General features: G+C 34.5%; 1 protein-coding gene across 3 annotated transcripts; it reads right to left on the minus strand.

The window, feature by feature from the left end:
- Positions 1-3,445: 3,445 nt before the first annotated feature.
- Positions 3,446-9,829, minus strand: LOC110099147 (probable sodium/metabolite cotransporter BASS5, chloroplastic). 3 transcript variants are annotated; one of them, XM_020826228.2, is made up of 8 exons: positions 9,526-9,829; positions 9,342-9,427; positions 8,907-9,040; positions 6,806-6,999; positions 6,472-6,724; positions 5,199-5,452; positions 5,039-5,121; positions 3,446-3,782 (listed from the first exon to the last, which is right to left on the minus strand). In XM_020826228.2, exons 1-8 carry the CDS (start codon positions 9,695-9,697, stop codon positions 3,714-3,716), a joined length of 1,245 nt encoding a protein of 414 aa, XP_020681887.1. In that variant the 5' UTR covers positions 9,698-9,829; the 3' UTR covers positions 3,446-3,713. The 3 variants fall into 3 exon arrangements, 2 of the variants coding, with proteins under 2 accessions (XP_020681887.1, XP_020681888.1); XR_003700211.1 differs by having other exon boundaries at positions 3,736-3,782; positions 5,039-5,108; XM_020826229.2 differs by lacking the exons at positions 9,342-9,427; positions 9,526-9,829 and having other exon boundaries at positions 8,963-9,040.
- Between the last annotated feature and the right edge of the window lie 382 nt (positions 9,830-10,211).

Below are 10,211 nucleotides of genomic sequence, written 5' to 3' on the forward strand. Positions count from 1 at the left end.
TGTAATGAACATAATTTATTATTTCATAATGTATTTTGATTGTGACATTAGCATAAGCATGAAAAGTTGATTGTTAACACTATAAAATGGGTTGATTGTTAAAACATAATACCATGCGCAGGAGGATGCGCAGACGGAGCTTTCATTTAAAAATGGCTTATAATGTTATCCCGGTTGTAGCTTGTAACAGATGACCAAATTATGCCGACAGACAAAGGGTAATGACTCTTAATGATTATTAAAAGCCACTAATAACAATAATGATAAAAGATGAAAAATAATGATATGAAAGAATCAAAACACTACATTAAAGTTGGATGTCCTATCTTGTTTAACCATATACTGATGCATGCATATACTAATAGCATTAATAAATAGAGTAGTAATATGTGTACATGGATAACATATGAATGGATACAAGTACTCATTACATAAAATTGATATGATGGATATAAGAGGATAAGATTGATAATATTGATAAATGCGTGCATATGATTTTTTTTACTAACAGTTGAATGATTATAATACTTTTGTTTTACTGATTCTCATGCCTGTTATTGATTCCTAGATTCATTGTAATGATTTTCCTACTTTTATTATTAATCATCTTGAGCTTTACAAACGATAACTGATCATTGATGAGATTAATCTTATTGACTGAACTGAGTATACACATTAATTCTTCTAGCATTGTGTTGAAAGCTTCAGTAAGTTTGGTTTAGTACTGATCTTTTTTGCTCATTATATGGAGGGGTCAGAACTAGGTGGAATGAGATTAGCATAGATTCTCAGGTCTTTCTTTATATTTCGTTCTATATTTTCTTTCAATTTGTTGTAGTCAGTAGTAGCTTATGATAAATTAGAGATTGTAGTGATCTCGTGACTAGTGTATATAAAATTTTGATAAATGAAAATAATGAAATATTTTGATGCATATGATTTTAATTGTTTTTTGTTGGATATTTGATTATATTGATTCTGGACCCTGATACCACTACTACAATTCTGATGTTCCTAGAGATTACACAATTATCTAAGTGGAATCCCATGATTCATGAGGCTACAAATAAATTCAACTTGAGGTAGATGCTCATTAAAGATCCTGCCAATTAACTCTTGAAATTATTTGATATTGGGATTTCCGATGAAGAGATGAGAAATTGATTCCTTCATTTGCATAGCAGAAGCACTTAGAAGCCATCTGAGTGCCTTTGTTCTGGAGTCTTAAGGTCAACAAGAAAAAAGTGAAGTAACATGAACTAGTATTGCCTTTATGTCAGATGATATTTTCAAAATTGAATTGAACACTAGAGATTCTAATTTTTCCCCAAATAAGCTTAGTGCTAAACTTAAGGTTATTAGAACATAGAAGTTTCTCAATGGAACATTGACAATTTCATTAACAACATATTTGATATTTTAGAAGGATCAAGTTGAGGCATAAACACATAATTGATCATACCTCCCTGCTATATATTTATTTAACAAAATGGCCAAAAGCTCATTTTTGAATAAAATTGATAATGTAATTATGGACTCTTTATTAAAGTCGCAACCCTCCAAAATTAACTCAAATTGAGTCGAATTCAAACAAATTTGAACTAGTTGAACTGCCTAAAGTCCTCAATGTCAAAACACATCATGATTATACACACGTGTCAGAATTACACTTTTAGGTTCCTTAAATTATATGATTATATCAAATAAAAGAGTGGTACCTTGATGTAGAACTACATGCATAGACAGATGTATTAACTTTGAAATTACACACTTTGTGATGGAGCAATAACAGTTATTCAACTTCCTACGGATCAAACAAAAGATTGAAAACCATAAAGCAATGATTAGGCGTAGGCAATTGATTACGAGGTAAATTTTGGAGCACAAAATAATCAAAGTAAATCCAACTTTACTTAGCATTAGAGTTTCAAAAGAAATCCCTTGATTAATAATAAGACTAGTCACTTTTAAGATCCCTCACTCATGCTCATAATAAGGGGCTAGGCGGAAAAGCTTTCACAACTCAAATGATGCCACAATCGAGGAGGAATTGAGAAGATGAAGGTTCGGGAGAGAGTTCACCTTTACCAACCTTCTAAACTCAAGGTAGACCCGCAAGGAAGATACGAAGCCACAATGGTGGTGTTTGGGTTGCTTATGAAGAAGGACAATAATAAGAAGTCTTCTCACAAGTCTGGACAGCAAAATAGTTATTCTGGATGGCAGGACAACAAGTGAAGGCATGTTGGGACGTCTGGACAGCCAACTTAAATGTCATGGACAACATGACAACGAGCTATTGGGTGCTGGAATTTCTGGACAGCAAACAAGGAGGTTCTAGACAGCGGGGCAGCAGGCTGCTCAAGTTGTAACCTTTGGACAGTAAGGTGCTGTAATCTCTGGAAGAATAGCTTAAGTGGGAGGGGATGGGGTAATGGCTAGCCATAGAGAGGAGAAAGGGGAGGGATTTTAAGTCCAGATTTTGGGTTCGAAAAAGGGAGGGAATCAATTTTAAAATTCTGAAATTAATTCTAGCATTTATAAAAAAAGGGAATTATTTATTGTCTTAATTGGCATGCTAATTTGGACAAGAATTAAGGGAGATTCAAATTCAAATTGACTTGATTGGAGGAGCTTTCCTAATATAACTCATTTTGATTTAAGGATGAAAATTCAAATTTCAAAAATGATTTGAAATCTGAGTTTATGATTTCCAAAATTACTATGAGCTAAATTTGGAAAGTAATAATAGAGGAGATGTGAAGTTTTGGGTCAAGGGGAAGGATGGTGGCTGGCGGCTAGGGAAGGAGGCCGACGGACCTGTAGGTGGTGGTTAGGAGGGTAGAGGAAAGGGAAGCCGACATTTGTAGGGTGGAGATCGACTAAAGGAGGGGTTATTAGATGGCCGTCGACTAGGGGAAAAGAAGGGGCGGCGGCTAGGAGGAAATTGACCTGATGAATGGGAGGATTTCAAACGCAAGTGCTGAAATTTTAATCATCATAATCATCACCTAGGGATTTCAAACAAGCTCTCACAAGAACTCACCAAGAACATAAGTGCTGAAATTTTAATCATCATAATCATCATCCTCCTCCAAAGAGGAGGAAGGGACTATAAATAGCCAAAGTATAATAACAACTCTAAAGATGAAAGTGCCCCCTGGGGTCACATGAGCCTACCCCCTCAAGTGAGGGTAAAAATAGAAAAATGCATAAATAAATTAAATACAAATAATAATTCAAAAATAAAGTGGTCCAATAAGGGCCGTGGATCTTCGGCCTCTTTTCTGATAAAATTTTCAAAGTCGGATGTCCTCATCACACCTTAAAATGAAGCACCATTATGTTTTTAAGAAAATTAATAAACTAGCAAAATCTAAATAACGAAGGCATAATAGGCCTTAACTTCTACAGAATATTCAACAGAATAATGACATAAATCACATAGAATAGAATAGTGAAGACACTTTAGCCAATTTATGTCTCAAAGTTTGCAAAATTCCAGAATTTGTTCCCAACCATCCTAATTCTCAATTAAGACTAATACACATTACCGTTATTCTCTACAATCTAAATCCGAGCCGAAATACATAATCTACATCAATACCTATTATTGTGTTTACAACAGCACAAAAAAAAAATATAAAGATTTGCAAAAGCGGTTTAATTACCAGGATTCATAGCCTTAAACATGTTGAAGAAAACTTTTCATACTAATGCTGCGATGGCTTCTTGGACCACAATAGGACTAGTGCAAATCCCATTAGAGACATCAGCACTACCTGCAAATTTTTTTAAGACAAGTTATAATCCATGAAAAGACGCATTAAGCAGAAGAGATTTGATAATGCATTTACTTCAAAACGCTGCTACAATCGACAGAGAAATGGTAGGGAAGTATTATATGATAAAAATATATATGTTTTGAATACTTGGAGATAAATTTTATAAAACTATACTTTGAACAGTTACGCTATTTGTTCAAAAACTAAAAGACTATATCTTTACTCTGTTATTAAAAGAGAATGTCCTCAATAATGAACATAGATTACACTAATAAATAATATAGAATATTGTAAAAAAATATTAGGTACATGTGAATATTGATACGGCAATATCTTTAAACGTAATAGATCTAATAATTCTAACAATTTCCCACAAACATAAAAGTACCTTGAGTGTAGAACAAAAGGCAGAACATGCATCAACAAAATGGAAAGGTAAAACTGCTGTCAAAGGACTAATAAGAAAGGAGATAGAGAAAGTCACATGGACAGAAATTATACAAAATCATTTATGAAACATAAATTTTATTCCTAATATATTCAAACAATCCCAAAATGGTTTGGATAATGCTAAAGATGTAAAGATAATCAAATTGTGTGGCAATCTATTACATATATCGTGCCATAAGCCAATTCTAGAACATTACTCATGTAATTTTCCAGTTGCAGAAAACTTCAAATTTGGTTATGCATGAGAATATTAAGAAGAAATAACTGCCATTGAGAAAAGACGGTTATTTCTGCCAAGCAAGAGTTTTACTTACGATGAAAAATTAATCGCCTCATTCCCACCCATAAAATAAATGAAAAAAGGTACCTTCTTCAAACAATTTTCAACATAGATACTAAAATTGTTCAAATTGGGATTCATCTTGTAAAAATAAAAAGGAGTGAATATAGTCGAAAGGCTTCCTAAAGATTTGGTGAAAAGTTTTCAAAATAGTTCCCCGACTATTCATATGCACCCAATTAGCTCTAAAGTTTCACATTCCTCCCATTCAATCTTTCGACCATACAAAATTGATCTTAAATTAACCTTGAATAGAAATTGACCATAATTTAGTTCTTCCATTATACAAAATTAATCCCAATATAGCTCCAAAGGGATTATTTGAGATAAATTTGTTATAGTCGAGGAACTAAATTTAAGAAATGTTATAATTTGAGGTTGAATTTTCAACATATGAATTAGTCGGGAAACAATTTCGAGACTTTTTCGCTGAGGATTCGTGAAAAAGAGACTTTTTACTCACAGATATCGCAGGAGGAACCCCTACTAGCGGATCCTGGAAAAATCTGTTGGCAAGTGCAAGGGCTAGAAGACTGCTTTGCATCCCTAAAAGGTTTAGATCTGATCAGGCATAAAATTGCTAATCCTCAAGCTAAAAGAATTATACTGAAGTAGATTAAGACCTGTCTCATATGAAATGGTACGTTGAAGTGCTTTTACATCATCATCCTTGTTGAATACCAAACCAGAAAGGCCATATCCAGCTATAAAAGCAGATGCATGAAATCCAAAAATGAGAAGCAAAACTGCTACTCCAAAAGGAGAGATGACTGCATTTATGTTTATTGCCAAGGGAGAACCAACACAAAGGGCTGTCACTAAAACAGAAAGAGGTGGAAGAAAGGGTTGAATAGCTGCACAAAAACTGGGAAGAAACCTGCAGATAAGCAAGCCAATGAAAATTTAACAGTCCATTGGTAAAATTCCAAAGCAAAGGCTAGCAAATTAAATGATAATACATTATAAAATGCTTATACTTTTCAAAAAAGAAATTATAAAATGATTACTTTCATCAGTGTAAAAAAAAGGAGTTCTGCAATGTCACTTAACTAAGAAACCTATAGGAAAGGAGGCCAGAAAGAACTGGAAATATCAAATATTCGAGCATGAAAAAAAGGGACTTCAAATGCCAAAATAGTTCTGAAAGTAGCTTAAGAATATTGAAAAGAGAACAAGAAAGTTGTAGAAGAAAAGTAAATGATTTTCCAGACCAAAGACATATAAGAAAGTAATATGCCAAAGCTGACTATAGTATCCTAGAAAAATGAATCAACAGGAGTATGATAGGAAATACCTAGCCAAATCTAAAGTAGAACGAGAAGAAAACTGCTGTTTTCAGCAGAGGACAGCAGCCAAACACGAAAACAGCGAGAAATTGCGAGAAAACTGAGAGAAAACTCAAGAAGAAACTTGGATTCCACTAGATAATGAATAAAATAGCAAAGATACAATTGATCCTCAATTCGAGAGGAGGATCGATCTCTCCCAAATCTCTAGACGTCGCTAGAGCCCAAAGAAAACCTAAATCTAAGATATCTCAAATTTCAGCCAAATTCAAGATACTCAAACCCTAGCAAAATCAACTATTTAATGCATACAAATCAAAAGGAATTCCCTAAACAGTCCCTACATTCAAATTTCTCTCTGAAACCCCCCAAAAATCCTTCCTAAAACGCTCTGTTTGAGCTGTCGGCCCGCCCGATCTCCGCAGAGGCGGAGATCCCGCCTGTTCGCGCCCGTGAACCGGTCCCGCCTGGACCGGCTGAACCGGTCCAGTGGACCGGTCTAACAGAGTACTTGCATGAAACAGGAGAATAAAGGTGAACAAGAAGGCAGTGATATCTGATGAATGATAGGCTCCGAGCAAGGCTAAAAACTTCGCTTAGCAATATTTACCTGTTCAAAAGCAATCCTGCCGCAATAGGTGCAACAACTATCTGCATAATACTGGACATCATTCCAATAACATCCACGGGCAATTTCTTGCCAATGAGCAACAATGATAGAGTAGGAGTTACAAAAACAGCTGTGGCAGTTGACAAAGATGTCATGACAATGCTTAGAGGGGCCATATGTGGATCTGTCAGAAAAGTTGCATAGTTTGACAACTGTGCTCCACTAACACATGAAACTAGCATGATCCCCGCACCTAATCATGAATTCTTTATATGGATTAGCTAATTAGAATATGATATATCAAAAAGAACTTAAGAAGGTACCATTTCCTCGCCTAAGGAATTAGGAAGATTCAAAAGTGAAACTGCAATAACGCCAACAATGTAACCAAGGATAGGCTTTATGATGAACTGTCCAAAATATCCAACAGCAATAACTTCCGGTCTTCTAATAGCTTGCATAAAATCCTTGGGACTTGAGTTAACACCAACAGCAAACATCAAAAAACCCAACGCTGGCGCATAATACCTGAAAATTTTTTCATTAAATCAAGAAGAATTGCCCGTAAAAAAAGTGGCAAATATTAATCTTAGAAGTAAAAACATTTTCTACAAGAATCATAATTTGATTTATGATCATAAAGGATGTTATAAGAGCAAACATAGAGAATAATCCTTATGTCCATGTCCACCTATACTTTCAATTGACTATAAGGAGAATATGGTTGGATGGTTTGAATATGGTATTGTATCCGTGGGCTTGAAAATTCATGACACGGCTTTGCTGAGAGAATTTTGTGGTTTTCGGATCAAATTTTTAAAAGGTAGATTAGGTTACCGATAAAACACTACCCAAAATTTTCGCCCTTATTTCACAAGAACCTTATGACCTCGTTCTAGGATTCCCATAGGAACAAGCCCCTATGATTAATTCCCCTCCCAATAACAAGAGAAAACGTTCAATTAAGACCAATCGTTAAAAGTTAAATGCTTAAAATATATTAGCAACAAAATTGGTAAGAGAAAAATTGACCACTATAACTAATGGTAGGGGAATGGCGACGAACCTGATAAATATACCATGGTTCCTTAGTCTCGAGTTGTCATAGATCATGATCTACTTAGTCGAAGAAGGTAGTCAACCAAAACTGACTGAAAGATCCTTGCTAGTAGCCATAGATTATTACGTCCAAGATAACATTATAGATATGAGGTTAATGTTAAGTCAATCTTAGCTAATATAAGATTTTATGTCCTATCAAGAGCACCATATGACTCAACAAGAGCTTTTTAGCCATTTGGAAACTTACGAGCTCTAGCCATAATCAAAATTTATAGTATCATGTTATGGTGAGACCCTGATCAGAGGACCACAATTATAACCATTTACCTCTGATGTCATTTGATTGCAAGACCACTGGTTAGAGGGCAAGTGACAAAGGGTGTCAATAAATGACCCGACTCAACTTGTCCCGAACCTGACACAATTAACATACCGGTCAAGTCCATATCCGATATTCCAAGCCGTTCAATTATTGGGTCAACCCGACAATGACATATTTGACCTGGTGAAATGTGAATCCATAGCAACAATAGGTTAAAGCATGTTCTGTGTACAAGATTGTGATTGTGCCTCATTCCTCACTCTTGCTGTCTCGTGCGCTCCTCCAATCCTCATATTAAAGGTTTTTCGGTTCACGTCTTTACAAGATTGATGACAAGATCTCTAACATCTTTTGACTTTAGTTTGTTTGATCAATAAGAGCTGTTGATGGCCATTATTGCACCTTTCCAACTGTTATACAGAAATGAAAGAAATCTCAAAACATGGTTTTCATCATCAACGTTGATGTCCACAAAGCTTAATTGGATTCTAATCAAGTTGAATTCACTCTATATGCACAATAATAGATGCCCCATAAAATATTTTGGGATTAAAAACTTGTGCATAAGATGAAATTGGCAACTGAGTGCTTCTCATGTATGTTTGATAATGCCTTCATCATGTCTACTAGATCTTTTCATTTAAAATGTTGAAAGCAACATTCTTGGTTAGGGAGAGGCAAATAACTCATATTGCTTTCCTGTCCATCAAATGCCACTCTCTTGATCAATAGCAAAAGATGTTAATCCCTTCAAAGGTTGATTAAAAACTCTTTGATAAAGATAATCTTCTGGTTACAACTTCCAATAGCCAATATATTGGTAATAAAAAATTTTATCACATCTTTTCAAATCTCAATTAAATATGTGCAATAAATGGGAAATCTCGATCAAATATGGTAAAGATTTGATAAAGTTATAATTTTGGCTCCATAACTTTAGCATTTATAAAAAGACTTTGAACAGATGTACTGTAGATAAAATATATATACTGAAGAACAAGTGCTAGGTGCAGATTTTCGTCAATCCATCCACACATAGTATACGAATCACCTGGTTGTGAACCACGTAAAAGACCGTGGATAAACTAAAGCCAGTACAGTACTTGCCAGTACTATGTGGGGGATAAAGGAATTTGCTCTCTTCAAAATTTTCAGAACATCATCGAACTTGCTTTGCTCAAGATCCTGAAACAAATAAGCAAACAATAAACTAACTGGAAAATGATCAGAATCGAAGCTTATCATAATTGAATTAAACTTCTGAGGCAAAATTAAATACAGAGACGAAAACAAGGAATCAATCGAAAAACTCAACCCGTGAACAGTCTACAGATATAGACTGTAGCAAGTAATAAAGCGAGCGTTAATCCGCATAAAAGAGGACGGATAAATTTTGCATTGGGCACTTTTTATTTGTATGCTGAAACATCAAATCTGAAAAAAAAAAGTTTAAGATAAAATTTTGATAGAAACTAAAGAGGAGTACCAGGGTAGGCGTGATCGGAGCTTCCCCTGAATCTTCTAGCTCGAAATGGCTCGTGAACTTCGGAGAGACGGATCCCTGCACCAGATCTGGCAAAATTTTCGGTTATTGAGCTCAAATCAGAGTTAAAGAAAGCACGAGAAAAAAAATAAAACAAAGCTTAAAGGATGAACAAACGCCAAAGTACGTTTGCGCGGACTGGATTGTGAACTAGAAAACTCCAAAGAGCATGCCTTCGCTCTAGTGCGGTGAAATTTCTCGCCGGAGAAAGAGGGCGAAAGGTCGACCGATCTTCGAAGCAAGAGCAAAGTGGAGGTTTTGGCAATGGAAAGTTGAAGGGCAACGGAGTTCGGATTCATCGCGTTTGAGCTTAAGGTATCGAATTTTTAGAACAAAACCTCTTCGATTCTCGCCCAATACCACACTCAAATTTCTGCAGAGATCATAGTCCGAGATTTGGAATGCCTCAGATACTGTCGATGGGAATTTGTCTCCTTATTTGAAAAAAAAAATATAGCACGTGAATTACTATTTAAATAAAATTTTATTTAAAAATAATATTATGAAATTTTGAATTACAATTAATATCATCTCAATAATATTTTTAATATTAAAATTAAAATATATATATATATCTATGTCTAACATTTATAAGTAAATTTACACAAATATACAAAACAATTTACAAAGATAATAAAAATTCTATAATTTTTCAATCCATAATTAAGCATTAATTATTTGATACAATAAAGAAATTATGACAATAATTGCTCTAAATTTGGATAGTGATAGATTGTGAAAGCAAAGTGAGAAGATAAAAATAATAAATTATAGTTAATATAATATTGATTGCAAATAAAGATTGTTCTTTAT

This window comes from Dendrobium catenatum, unplaced genomic scaffold (genome assembly GCF_001605985.2).
Source record: "Dendrobium catenatum unplaced genomic scaffold, ASM160598v2 fragScaff_scaffold_264, whole genome shotgun sequence".
Taxonomy (NCBI): Eukaryota; Viridiplantae; Streptophyta; class Magnoliopsida; order Asparagales; family Orchidaceae; genus Dendrobium; species Dendrobium catenatum.

Excerpts from the sequence above, each read along its gene's own strand:
- LOC110099147 (XM_020826228.2), bottom strand. The coding sequence starts at position 9,697 with ATGAATCCGAACTCCGTTGCCCTTCAACTTTCCATTGCCAAAACCTCC. Across the intron at positions 9,428-9,525 it reads ACAATCCAGTCCGCGCAAAC|ATCTGGTGCAGGGATCCGTC; the intron begins GTACTTTGGCGT and ends AAATTTTGCCAG. Across the intron at positions 9,041-9,341 it reads CTCCGATCACGCCTACCCTG|GATCTTGAGCAAAGCAAGTT; the intron begins GTACTCCTCTTT and ends TATTTGTTTCAG.